This window comes from Mytilus trossulus, unplaced genomic scaffold (genome assembly GCF_036588685.1).
Source record: "Mytilus trossulus isolate FHL-02 unplaced genomic scaffold, PNRI_Mtr1.1.1.hap1 h1tg000619l__unscaffolded, whole genome shotgun sequence".
NCBI lineage: Eukaryota > Metazoa > Mollusca > Bivalvia > Mytilida > Mytilidae > Mytilus > Mytilus trossulus.
Window position 1 is genome coordinate 1 of NW_026963422.1, and position 14,048 is coordinate 14,048.

The 14,048-nt window shown below is 37.7% G+C and overlaps 1 protein-coding gene and 2 pseudogenes across 1 annotated transcript; all 3 read left to right on the forward strand.

The window, feature by feature from the left end:
* The first annotated feature begins 499 nt into the window (after positions 1 to 499).
* On the forward strand, positions 500 to 1,221 carry LOC134702688 (cytochrome c oxidase subunit 1-like; annotated as a pseudogene).
* Positions 1,222 to 2,089: 868 nt separating this feature from the next.
* Positions 2,090 to 3,275, forward strand: LOC134702689 (ATP synthase subunit a-like; annotated as a pseudogene).
* A 1,595-nt stretch (positions 3,276 to 4,870) lies between these two features.
* Positions 4,871 to 5,335, forward strand: LOC134702687 (NADH-ubiquinone oxidoreductase chain 6-like). Its single transcript, XM_063563405.1, has one exon. It carries the CDS (start codon positions 4,871 to 4,873, stop codon positions 5,333 to 5,335), a length of 465 nt encoding a protein of 154 aa, XP_063419475.1.
* The last annotated feature ends 8,713 nt before the right edge of the window (positions 5,336 to 14,048 follow it).

The following is a 14,048-nucleotide window of genomic DNA, read 5'->3' on the forward strand; positions in this document are numbered from 1 at the left end:
GTGCTGTTAATACCTTTTGCCTACATGTTCTTTTACGGTAAGAGAGTGTTAGGGATTTTGTCCTCAAGGGGTTTCCTTCTTATCTTGTTTGGGGGTCTCTACCACGAATATCGTGAGGGGTCTTTGGAATGAGTAGGTTAATACTAGAAGTGGCATTTATGCGAAACGAATTTTGATGAGAGGTGATTGTAAGAGGCTTACTTTTGCTGTTGGAAGTGTATTGTGTGTACCTGTGGTTTTCACGTCGAGAGTGCTTCTTAAGGAAGTATGGGACCAATGAAAGTTCTCAAGGATCTAATAGAAGGTTTGAAAAGGCATATCTTACTATAGCGTATAGGGAAAAAAATATTAAGAGGCTAAAATCTAGTGCGGCTCTAAGGGCTAATAAGGCTAGATGATTGGCTTCTAAGTAAGGATAAATAAAATGATAAAAATACTAAAAAAGGAAGAAGTAGGGGGTTATGGAGAAGTGGAGTCCTGGTGACGTCGATGGCTGTGATCAACAAATCACAAAGATATTGGAACCCTTTATCTGTATAGCGGAGTCTGAGGAGGGTTGTTTGGAGCAAGGTTGAGGTTAATGATCCGAATGCAACTGGGGCATCCTGGAGCAGTGTTCTTAAAAAGAGATTGATTCTATAATGTGGTGGTTACAACGCATGCCTTAATAATAATTTTTTTTGCTGTGATACCTATCTTAATTGGAGCTTTCGGTAATTGGTTGATTCCTCTGCTAGTAGGAGGTAAAGATATAATTTACCCGCGAATAAACAACTTAAGTTATTGACTATCTCCTAATGCACTATATTTACTAATACTGTCCTTTAGAACGGATAAAGGAGTTGGTGCTGGATGAACTATTTACCCCCCTTTATCTGTGTACCCCTATCATAGGGGCCCTAGGATGGATGTTCTTATTGTGTCACTACATCTAGCTGGGCTCAGCTCTCTAGTGGGGGCTATTAACTTTGCTAGGACCAATAAAAATATGCCAGTGTTAGAAATGAAAGGAGAACGAGCGGAGCTTTATGTTTTAAGGATTAGAGTTACTGCAGTTCTTTTAATTATTTCAATTCCGGTTCTAGGAGGGGGCATCACAATAATCTTGTTTGACCGAAACTTTAACACAACTTTTTTCGATCCCGCAGGAGGGGGGGACCCCGTTTTGTTCCAACATTTGTTTTGATTTTTTGGGCATCCGGAAGTGTATATTCTTATTCTACCTGCCTTTGGTGTGATATCAAAAGTAATTATGCATTGCTCTGGAAAAGAAGCGGTTTTTGGTCTAATTGGGATAGTATACGCAATAATCGGAATTGGAGGGTTAGGGTGTATGGTGTGGGCTCACCACATGTTTACCGTAGGTCTTAATGTTGATACTCGAGGCTATTTTTCTACCGCAACTATAGTAATCGCTGTTCCAACAGGGGTGAAAGTATTCAGATGACTGGCAACTATAGCAGGAAGAAAATTCAAAATAAAGCCTGCCGCCTACTGAAGTACTGGGTTTCTGTTTTTATTCACCGTGGGAGGGCTAACAGGGGTCTTACTGTCTAGGGCTTCTATGGATGTGTCTCTACACGACACATATTATGTGGTGGCTCATTTCCATTATGTGCTAAGAATAGGGGCGGTGTTTGGGGTGTTCTGTGGTCTTAACCATTGGTTGCCAAATTTTGTTGGAGTATGCTTTAATAAGAAATGGAGGAAAGCCCATTTTATAGCAATATTTTTTGGGGTAAATACTACCTTCTTTCCTCAGCATTTCTTAGGCCTAAGAGGAATGCCTCGACGGTATATAGACTACGCTGATATTTATGCTCACTGACATTGGGTGTCTTCTTATGGGTCCGCTGTGTCTTTTGGGTCTCTAATATATTTTAAGTTCCTTCTATGAGAGGCTCTAGTAAGCCAGCGAGGGGTTGTATTTAGTGGGGGTTTATGTGGTGAAATAGACTGAGCAGGTACCCGAGACCTTTATCCAGGAAGGAAGCATGTTTATAGCCAATTGCCATTTGTGTGAACTAACCCTTATAACACGTGTATCACTTATATTTATAAGAAATCGCGTAATCAATAATTTAAAGTCATGTTAATAGATGTTTTTTCTAGATTTGATGCTCACAGCTATAACTTAATTTGGTTGTCTATGCCGTTATGGTTGCTGTCTTCTATAGTGCCAATAACCGTGCTATTTAGAGACGTGTACACTAAGGGTAGAAGTACGAGCTCTTTTCGGAGTTTGGTGCTATCCTTTACTTATTCGATGATTCGATTGAACGGAAAGGGACTAAAGCTATCTGGGTTTCCTCTAGTAATAAGGGGTCTGTTCATGATAATTCTGATACTAAATCTGTCTGGAAACTTTCCATTCTTTTTCCCTGTAAGAGGGCAGTTTGTGTTCGGGTTCTCCTTTGCTTTGTCTATTTGAACTTGTTTAGTTTTATCTAGTCTTTTATGCAGATTTGAGCAGGGGTTGATGAGTCTCGTTCCAACAGGTTGCCCGTTAATCCTTGTGCCTTTTATAGTAGTGGTTGAGCTAATTAGTGGCATACTTCGCCCTTTAACATTAGTTTTACGTCTGACACTAAATCTGGGAGCTGGTAAAGTAATTCTAACTATATGCAGGAGAGAGTTAGTAGTTAGCTGGTTAAATAGCAGAAGGCTGCTTACAGGAGTTGGGGGTATTAAAGGGTTAATAATGGGCGGAGGTGTTTTTGGAGCCGCTGAAGTTGCAATCGCGTGTATTCAGTGTTATATTTTTTGTGTCTTATTGTGTCTCTATACGGAGGATCATAGAAGGTAGGTAGTTTTAAAAGCTTTGCTGAAGCGACGGCCTTGTAAGTCGTAGAAAACTATGTGTTTTAAAGCTATGATTTGAATAAAATTCCTAGGAGTTTTCTTAATAAGTATAGGCTGTTTTGTAATCTTCCGTATAAACAAACACCTTTTGTGTTTATTTGTAGGGCTTGAAATAATAAGACTAGGCTTATTGTTTGTAACCCATGTGTTTCTAATAAATCAGTTTTGGTTAATTTTACTAATTCTATGTTTAGCTGTTTGCGAAGCCAGAATTTGCTTGGCCCTTCTGGTTATGGTGATGCGACTATGCGGAGACGATTTGATGTCAAGGTTACTAAGAGATGGCTCGTAAAAATAGTATCATACAATTAAAAAGTAACTTAGGGTTACTTTTACTGATTCTGATTGGATACTTATTTATTCTTAGAGGGAGGACCTTTGGAAAAGCTTATTTATTGGAAGTTACTGTTTGAGAGAGTAATTGTCTCTCATTTAGCTTCAGAGTTCTACTAGATAGCGTAAGAATAGTCTTTGTTGGGACGGTTTTGGTAATTAGAGGAAGTGTAGCAACCTACTGCAAGTGGTATATAGCTGGAGAGCCATACTACAAGCGGTTTATGGGATTAGTATGGTTGTTTGTGCTGTCTATAGTGTTTATAATCTTAGTTCCTAATTTAGTAATACTTTTAATTGGTTGAGACGGGCTAGGGCTCACCTCATTCCTATTAGTGGCTTATTACCAGAACAATAAGAGGTTATCTGCGGCTATGTTGACAGCTTTGACTAATCGAATTGGGGATGTTTTTGTACTTTTTAGAGTTTCTATTTTTTTAAGAGAAGGGGGGTGGTTAATTTATATATACCACCCAGTGCAGACATGGGTTAATTTAGGGTTTGTGGTAGTTCTTGCAGGTATAACTAAAAGCGCACAAATGCCGTTTTGCGCATGGCTACCTGCTGCCATGGCGGCACCCACACCGGTCTCCTCTTTGGTGCATTCTTCGACATTGGTGACAGCTGGGGTTTATTTGATTCTTCGCTCTTTTTATATTATCAGAGCTAATCCCTTTGTGACTCAAATACTTATAGTCTTAAGACTATTTACTCTAATATTAGCGGGGTCAAGGGCTGTGTTTGCGTTTGACCTAAAAAAGGTAATCGCACTCTCGACTTTGAGGCAGTTAAGGTTAATAATATTCTCGATTTCAATCCTTCTTCCGTCTGTAGCTTTTTTTCATTTAGTAACCCATGCGGTATTTAAAGCTTTGTTGTTTCTAGGCGCAGGGGGTGTTATTCATAGAAACCAAAGAATCCAAGATATCCGGGGGTTAAGAAGCTTGTGGCAAGGATTACCGGTAAGAATGGGTGCAATAACGGTTGCAATTGTGTCCTTGAGAGGGGCCCCGTTTATAAGAGGGTTTTTCTCTAAAGACCTAATAATTGAGCTAAGAATGATAGACAGAAGAATAACTTATGGGTGCTATTTATTAGAGCTAACAGGTTTAATCTTCACTTCTTTTTATAGGGCACGGATTGTATTTAGAGTAATACTTGGGTCTAATTACGTTAATAGCAGAAGTTTGCGGATTAATGAGCACTTAAATATACAAACTCCTTTTCTTAGCCTGTATATTGGGGCTATTATCTTAGGAGGGGTATTAGGGAGGAAAATAGAGAGGTTTGGGTTTGTAGTAGTTCTTGAGAAATATGAGAGAGTCAGAGTATTTCTTATTCCCTTTGTAGGGTTAATTTTGTGATGAGGAGTGCTTAGAAAATTAGGGTCTAAGCCTTGGTCGTCAGCCAAACTATTAAGATTCTTTTTGAGAATGTGGCTCATAGAGAGGCTAACCTCCCACCCCAGAAAAATGGCCTTCTTTAAGGGGTCCAGGATGGTAGCTCAAAGTCTGGATCAAGGTTGACTAGAGCTATTGGGCCCTCAAGGTGCCCATAAGGGACTAGGTCAACTCAGCTGTTTGAATGAAATTGTTCAGAAAAATTATTTTACCTACCAGCTGGTAGTATGAGGGCTGGTGGTAGCGGGGGGCGTAAGCTTAATTATGTTTATATAATGAGAGTTATAGTCATATGTGTAATTTTGATGGCTGTGTTTTCGATTGTCTTAATTGCCAAGCAACCTATTTCTTTAGGGCTAGTGCTATTGAGGGGGTCTATAATTGCATGTGTGGAGGTTGCACTGGAGGTTAGAAGGTTGTTAGGGTTCTTATTGTTCCTAACTTACGTTAGGGGTGTAATAGTCCTGTTCTTGTATGTTTTAAGGATCTACCCCAATGAAGTGTATCGTTTTAATCTAGAGTTTATGGTTCTCGTCAGAAGGTGTTGTGCCAGAGCGGTCCTTATGGGTCTTATGAATTACGAGTACAGAGAAATTAGCGGGTCTTTGTTTCTAAGTTTCATGGCTGAAAGAAGCGGGTTAAGGTTATATATCCTAATAGCTGGTGTGTTACTGTTTGTAATATTAGTGGTGTCGTATTTGTGCATAAAAACCATGGTGCCTTTACGAAGAGTAAAATAAACCTAAAATAGAAGATACAGTAGCTTAATTAAAGCGTCTCATTGAAAATGAGGAAGATGGATACTTTAGTACCTTGTGTCAAATCTGTAGGAGGGTTTGATTATGGCCCTAAATTTATGGGCAAAATGCTTCTCATGATTCTAAATGCGGGCTTGAACAAATTAAGTGCAAGTTCAACATCAGTGGGGAAAATTGGTTAATAAAGGAAACTTTAACCCAGCTTTTTGACAAATTCGGGGTCAATTGATGAATGCCAGCAGCCGCGGTTAGATTCAGTTCGAATATAAATTTAAGCGGATTGGTTAGAGTCAATGTTGTGTTATAAAACTATAAAAAAACTATAGGTGCAGTGTAATGTTAACGGTTTTTTGTGGTTATATTCCTAAAGTTTTAGTGAGCTTCTAACGAATCTATGAAGTGAAACCAGGATTAGATACCCTGTTATCCATAGTTTAAAACAAAAGTTCCTCTTAACTAAACATTTGGTTGTCAAAGAGAAATAAATAGGCGGTGTCTGAGATAGAAAACAGGGGATCCTGGGTGTTAAAGGATAACCCACCTACATTTGAGCCTTGTCTTATTAGTGCGTGTGTATGGTTGTTTACTCTAATATGGTGAGTGTCCGGGTAAAATTTTTGGTTATTACTGAAGCTAACTCTTATTTTACTTGCTGAGTTCGGTAAGGTAAGTTACTTTTAGTTAGGTGCAGCTACTAGAATTGGCTATATGCCCATGTAGCACAACTTCAAAAATAATTCAGATTGACATGCAGCTTATGACAAGGTTAATCTGGGATACAGATGTAACTTAAGCAATAATTCAAAGATTGAGCTACTAAAAGGTAGCTCAACTAAGTAGACAAATAAGATAAGAAAACTTGCCTTTGAAGAAGGACTTGTAAGTAAGGGTTAAAAATAAAATTACCCTGAATACAATCAGATGAGTACTAATCGCCCGTCGCTCGCGGGGAAACCTGTGAAAAGTCGTAACAAGGTAGCAGTAACGGAAGTTGCTGCTAGGCTATAATATGCATATATAGTAAATAATATTATATTTGCCTTCCAAGCAAAAGTTCTAATGAAATTAGTGTATGCTGGCCAAATAGTTTAAGCTAAAACGTTGAGCTGTTAATTCAAAATCGCAGTAATTTGCTTTGGCTTGCTTAAGTAGTTTAGGGAAAACATAAGATTTTCATTCTTAAGTCAGATAGTATTTCTCTTAAGTTGTGCTTAGTAGTTAATGTTAATATAACTGAGAACTGCAAATTCTCCATAGTCTAGTTAGGCCTAAGCTTAGTGCCACGTGGGGGATGATCCAGTTGCTTTGATGAAGCAAAGTTCAAAAGTAGTTTTTTGGCACTTAGAACTTCGAAGCGTTATAAAGAAAAATTGTAGTAAGTAGGGCTTTGATTCCTAAAGAAAAAGTTAATCTTCTTCTTCATAAATAAGTTAAAAGTAGTTAATATATAACTTAGAATTGTCAGTTCTAGATTCCTCTTACTGAGGCTTTTTATAATTTATCTTTTTTAAAGAGACGTGCATAATTGTTTTGTGAAAAGTGCACTTGAATTAAAATAGTATAAATAAATTTTAGTACCTTTTGCATAAGGGTTTTTCAAGACAAGTTTAAGAATTTAATTTTCCCGAATAAAAGAGAGTTATTTTTTTGAGTTAAGAAATCGTGGCAGAGATTTAATTAAACTAAAGAATAGCGGCTAGATACTATTCGCGCTTTTAGATATCTGGTTGGCTTAAAAAGATGTGTAAGCATTTTCCTTAACTATTTAAGGGGTAAAATTTTTTGGGTTAAGCTGAAAAATACTAAAATTGATGTTAAAAAAAAATTGGGTTTCTATAGGCTTTAAACTGGCTATTAGATATTAGTGTATTTTAACTAAAACCAGATGGGGAAAAAAGATTAATTGGGTTATTCATTTACTTTAAAATAAGCCTATGGTTGTAGGACCAGTGACTATGATAAAAACGAGTAAAAATATTATTTATTTGGTATTACTATTTTGTTTTACCTTAAAAAACTAAAGGCTAAATAAAAGTTTTTAAACGAATTCGGCAAACTAAACTTCTCGACTGTTTAACAAAAACATTTCCTTTTGATGTAAGTAAAAGGTAGTCCCTGCCCAGTGCAACTAGAGTAATGTTTGTTGTAAACGGCGGCGTTAACGTGAGCGTCCTAAGGTAGCGCGATAATTTGCCTTTCAATTGAAGGATGGTATGAAAGGGTTAACGAAGAAGGTGCTGTGTCTGAAAATTTAATTTAAACTAACTTTAAGGTGAAGAGGCCTTTATGTAAAAGAAGGACGACAAGACCCTATGAAGCTTTATCTTAATTGGAGTTTTTGGCTCTTATACGATTTTGATGGGAGATCAGTGAAAATAAGTCTTTCACTATTATATAAATCTAACTCGTATTTCCTAACTTTATATGTGTGGCTAGCTACTCTAGGGATAACAGCGCAATTTCTCCCGAAAGATGGTATTGGAGGGGAAGATTGCGACCTCGATGTTGGCTTTAGATATCCTAGAGGCGTAGAAGCTTCTAATGGTGGGTCTGTTCGCCCTTTAAAATCTAACATGAGCTGAGTTCAGAACGGCGTGAGCTAGTTCAGTTTCTATCCTCTTTTAAAAATGAGCTAATTTTGTACGAAAGGACTTTTTCGCTAAAGCAACGCTTTGCCCTGGCTCTGTCATTGCTTAAATAATGCTACGCAATAAACTGATTAGTTTATAAAAAGGGTTGCCTTTTATGAAGCTGAAGGCCAATTAGTGGCGGTAGGGCGTGTCGTTGGTTCTTGTTAAAATTAGTATTGCTATTTTATTAAAAAATAGGGTTAAAACGGGTTGCAAATTAGGTAAAAAATAAAACAGTCTATTAATGCAGCCAAAAAGCAGCAATCACCCACCTAAAGAATAAAACAAGGGTTCTAAAAAGGCGGTGTGTAATGGATTTGTGCTAGTAACAGACAAAAAAAAACCAAACACTGTGGAAACCCTTAAGAATGAGGTTTTATAGTGTACCGCATTTCCTGTTACCGGCCGGTACAGTGACCGCAAGGCCTGTTCTCCTGTCCTTTTACACGGAAACCCTGTTGCTGATGCATGTAAAAAGCCCTTAGTTAAGATAACTTATAAGTCAAAGTAAAACTTAATTTTACTTGCATTGTGTATTTTATTGAAAATCTAGTTGCGAATGCCCATACCTGTCCAAACTTGTTTTAGATTATGCTTTACAACCTGTTGTAGATAAGGTTTTGAACCCTTTACAGTGAGTAAGCATTTTTCAGAGTCATGTGAGACTTAACCTAATTAGTGGTAGAAAAAAACAAACTTAAACCTAAATTCTAAAGCTATTTGCTTCCTGTGGTTAATTGTAAACTGCAGGAGAAATGGATCTAAGGTGTTAATTTTTTTCGTTTGCCCTAATTTTGGTTGCTCATGTGATTTTTTGGGGTTTGAAAACTAGACTATCTGTATCTTAAAATCAAAAAATAAATAGAAATCAAGTCATATGAAAGTTCCCAAAGCGTAATTCATGGGTCACTTAAAGTCTAAGCAAAAAAGTAAATCAAAAATAAAATAAAATCAAAATGACACACTAATGCCTGGGGGGGCTGATCTGGAGGGGAGGAAATAGGAAAGCAGGTTAAATAGAGGTGACAAAAATGTGGTGTGCAGCAACAAAATGAAGCTAAATAAAATTGTGAAACGTAGAAGCGTGAGCTTGTAAACAAGGTTGTGAGCGTCTTAAAAAGTAAGTGTTAACAATAGTATGTAATATTAACACGCCTAAAAGGGGGTTAGGTGGGTTATAAACTTACAAAGACTACAAGTGATGAAGTTTATGTCTGGTCCTGAGGTCCCTTTTAAGTGAGTTAGTTTCGTATAAAAGGTTTTTAAGCAAAGCAATGTTCTGTCACAGATCTGAGTGCTATAGACAATATTGTATAGGGCCTTTTTATGTAAATAAACGTGGCGTTAGGCTGTTAAATGTGCTGGTTATAGGATGGTTACATAGCAATAATTACTATATTTGCCTTCTGGGCAAAAATTTTAATGAAATTAGTGTACGCTGGGTGAATAAATTAAGCTAGAATGTTGAGCTGTTAATTGAAAATCCCAGTAATTTGCTTAGGGTATAAGATTCTTATTCTCAAGCCAGATAGCCTGTCTCTTAAGTTGTGTTTAGTTGCTAATGTTAATATAACTGAGAGCTACAAATTCTTCCTAGCTTAGTTGTACGTGGGGGGATGGCCCAGTTGCTTTGATGAAGCTAAGCTCAAAAGTAGTTTATTGCTCTGAGGTGTTATAAAGAAGTATTATAGTACGTAGGACTTTGATTCCTAAAGAAAAAGTTAAAGCTTTTCTTTATAAACAATTTAAGAGGAGTTAATTAGTTTTAGGCTCATCTCACTGAGGTTTTTTAGAATTTATCTTTCTAAAGAAATGCACACGATTGCCTCATAAAAAGCTTACTTGAAGTAAAGTGGGGCAAATAAATTTTAGTACTTCTTGCATAAGGGTAAAGCGAAGAGGCCTGTGTGTAAAAGAAGAGCAACAAGACCCTGCGAAGCTTTATTTTAATTGAAGTTTTTGGGTTTGTTAACCCAAAAGCTTATGCATAGCTTTAAGGTCTCTTTTAAGCGAGCGAGTTTTTAGCTAAAGCAATACTTTGTGACGGATCTGTAATGACATAAATAATATTGTATAATAGGCTGATTAACTTATAAAAAGGGTTCTTTTTATGTAAATGAGTGTGTTGCTTAGTGATAGATTGTTGAATGTGTTGGGCACTAGAGAGGCTGTATGAGAGTGGCTTAGGCAGGGGTTTGCTGCAAAAAAAGGCTTACTGTTAAGGGGTGTGTGAGATGGTTTTTTTTCATATAAAAACTGAGTGTTTAGAATAGACGTTGGAGGAGGGGACTTATGTCAGGGCGGAGGGGGTGACACTGTTAGGGTGCTCCCATTACCTGAAACTATTTCAGCTGTTGGAGATGCTGTTGTGAATGGTGTCGCTGAAGTTGTTCCTGATAATCAGGAGGAAGGGGGCCCCCATGCTGAGGGTGGCTATGTTCCTTTAGAAGAACAAATAGCTGTTGTGGAGCCTGAAGTCCCAGCTAATGTCTGTCAGCCAGTCGAGCAGAGAAATGTGGTTGTAAGTGAAGAAGACAGTGTTCCTGATGTTAGTAAAGACGGGGTCAGTAGTTATTAATGCTCATAGTTAAAGTTTATTGGTGTATTAATAGTTATAATTTATTAAAATAATCCATAAGATAAGCAAAATTACAGTTAATTCGTTTATTGTTAGGCTGTTATGGTCTATTTAAAAACTGGTCAATACGGGTCTCCTTACACCTAATTAACTTGGTTTTAGTGTATGCTTGAAAGGCTACAAAGCCTTTGCGGGGAGTAAGCATTCTTCAGGACCACATGAGATTCAACCTAATTATTGGCAGAGAAAGTGGTGAATTTGACCCTTAAATTCTAAGTTACTTGGGCTCTTAGCTAATTGTAAGCTGTAGGATAATGGGGATTTGAGACGTTTATTTCCTCATTTACCCCAGCTCTGGTTGCTCATGTGGTTTTCGGTTCGAAAACGAGGCGTGTATCTTAAAAATAAAAAAATTTTTGAAGCGTAAGTTGTTGGTCGCTTTAAGTCTAATTAAAAATAAAGTAAAAATGGAGCAAAAACAAAGTTGGACACTTAACACTTTGGGTGTCTTCAGAGGTGTAAAAAGGGGGGTCCAAGCTTATGTGTACTCATAAAAAAATGCGGTGTGCGGGGGGTTTGTGCCTGTATATATAACAAAAATTCATGAGGTGGCCGAGGAAGAGGTGGTGAGCTGTAAACTCATAAACAAGGTGTAGGCCTTTCTTATGAGATGGTTGGTAACAATACTGTGAATAATATTAACACGCCTAAGAGGGTTGGTCCGTGACGAAGTACTAATAAGTTGGTGAAGATTATGAATGACAGGTTCTATGATTTGCCTTGTCCTGTAAACTTAAACGCTTGGTGAAGGTTTGGCTCTATACTAGGCTTGTGCCTAATTATCCAACTTCTAAGGGGTCTTTTATTGTCAACTCATTATACTGCTCATGAAGACATGGCATTCGATTCTGTAGTACATATTATGCGTAATGTGGAAAAAGGATGAATGTTGCGTAATATTCATGCAAATGGGTCCTCTATGTTTTTTATCTGTATTTATGCGCACATTGCTCGTGGGCTGTATTATGGGTCTTATTTAGATAAGACAGTGTGGTATTTTGGGGTGCATTTGTTTTTGTTAACTATGGCGGAGGCTTTCCTCGGTTACACTTTGCCTTGGGGGCAAATGTCATATTGGGGGGCTACTGTTATTACTAATATACTTAGAGTGATCCCCGTAGTAGGAGAGAGTATGCTCCGCTATGTATGAGGGGGTTGGACCGTGTGTAATGCAACTCTAAAGCGGTTTTATACTTTACACTTTCTCTTACCGTTTGTGATAGTGGCGGTTGTTTTTTTACACCTGTTTTTTTTACATGAGAAAGGGAGTAATAACCCTTTGGGTATTGAAAGAGGTACTATGTGTGTGCCCTTCCACCCCTTCTATACTATTAAAGATCTTTTTGGTTATGTTTGCTTTAGGTTCTTTTTTATATATTTAGTGTGTGTGGATCCTGAGCTGTTAGGGAATCATTTAAACTATTGGCCTGCTAATCCTATAAAAACGCCAATCCATGTTCAGCCTGAGTGGTATTTTATGTTTGCTTATGCAATCCTTCGTTCAATTCCTCATAAAGCGGGGGGGGTATATGTTATGTTTTTGTCGATTGTAGTATTATACCTAATTCCTAGTCTTCACAGAGGTAAGTATCGAAGTTTATGTTTTTACCCGTTTAATCAAGTAGTGTTTTGAGTGTTGGTTGGTAGGTTTATTAGGTTAACATGGATTGGTGCTCGCCCAGTGCGGGAGCCTTATATCATTTTGGGGCAGTGTCTTTCAGTCATTTATTTCTCTAGGTTGTTATTAAACCCTCTTTCTTTGTGGGTGTGGGACAAGCTGCTTGAATACCCTAAATTCTGTAGGAGTCGTCCTGTAGACCTGAAATGGTTTAAGTTTTTAGCTTATTTCAAGTTATTAAAATTAGTAAATCGCGAAAGTAGCGCACGTGAGTGGGCTAATAAGTGTAGAAAAATATAAATATGTCTTTTTACGGGAGTCGATATTTTGGTGATATTGTCCATGGGGAACTAGGGAAAGACCTGTTCCGGTACCATGGTTTTGTGATGATAGTAGCAGTGGCTGTGTTGGTCTTTGTTATATATATAGGATGCGTAATCCTTCTTACTAAATTTTCTTATCGCCATTTCTTGAACCGTCAACGATTAGAATTTTGATGGACTATTGTGCCAATGTTGATGTTAGTAGGGTTGTGGTTTCCTTCTATAATTAACCTATATTATATAGAAGAAGTAAAACGGCCCCGGTGAAATTTTAAGGCGATTGGGAAACAATGGTACTGATCTTACGAATTTTGTCGCAATTTAGACACTCCAAGCTCTAGAGAAAGCGCTGAAAGAATTTCGTGTTATACAATTGATTCTTACATAGAAGACCAGCAGGAGACATTTAGAAAAGGAGGGTATCGTTTGTTGGATGTTGATAACCGGATGGTGGCTCCAGCAGATGTGCAAATAACTGCTTTTGTAAGAAGGTCTGATGTGCTCCATTCGTTTGCACTCCCTAAGTTACTAATTAAAGTAGATGCCATCCCAGGTCGAATTAATCGGCTTCCTATAAAAGCTTCCCAGTGTAGAATTATTTACGGGCAGTGTTCTGAAATTTGCGGGGTTAACCATAGATTTATACCGATTGTGATTGAGTTTATTCCTGAGAAATATTTTGTCATATGGTTGGAAGCTCTTAACTAAAATAAAAAATAAGCTAAAGCTTTTAAGAAGCGTTAAACTTTTAATTTAATGAACTTGTACAATGGGCAAGTAGCTTTTAGTGATAAGGTGGTCTAATATTAGGATATAGGGCTCATGCCCCTAAGGCGCCGTGAGTAGTGGCTCTTATCTTTGTGAGAGCTGGCAGAGCTAATGCGTTTGATTTAGGATCAATTCATAAGTATATATACTTGCTTTCATGGCACAAGCTGGCAGACCTAATGCATACGATTTAAGCTCGTCTTATAAGATATACTCTTGTTTGTGTGTGAATTACAAAGCTAAGCCCAGTCTCATTATGGTTAGTGTCGAGTGTCTATTTAAGACTCTAAGGAGAGTAGCTGTTTTCTTTGGAGCCTCTATCCTATTAAGCCTTTGTCAAGTGTCAGCGGACTCTTTTACTCCCTTGGGGTCGACTAAGGCTGCACTGGTGGACTGAGTAGGCGTGGTTGTTGGTGTTATCCCTTTTGTAGGGGTGCTTCTCGCTGTGGGCTTCTATACTTTGTTGGAACGTAAAATTTTGGCTATCATTATAATCCGAAAGGGTCCATCCAAGGTGAGTTATATAGGGATCTTGCAGCCTTTTAGTGACGCAGGTAAGTTGTTATGTAAAGAGTTTATTGTGCCTACACGTGCTAACGTAGGGCCCTTCATTTTGGCTCCTGCACTAATATTAACTATCAGTTTACTTGGATGGCTTTTATACCCGTATAAGTCGGCTGAAGTGTTTTATGTTTTCGGGGTGATTCTGTTTATAGTT

Excerpts from the sequence above, each read along its gene's own strand:
- LOC134702687 (XM_063563405.1), top strand. The coding sequence starts at position 4,871 with ATGAGAGTTATAGTCATATGTGTAATTTTGATGGCTGTGTTTTCGATT.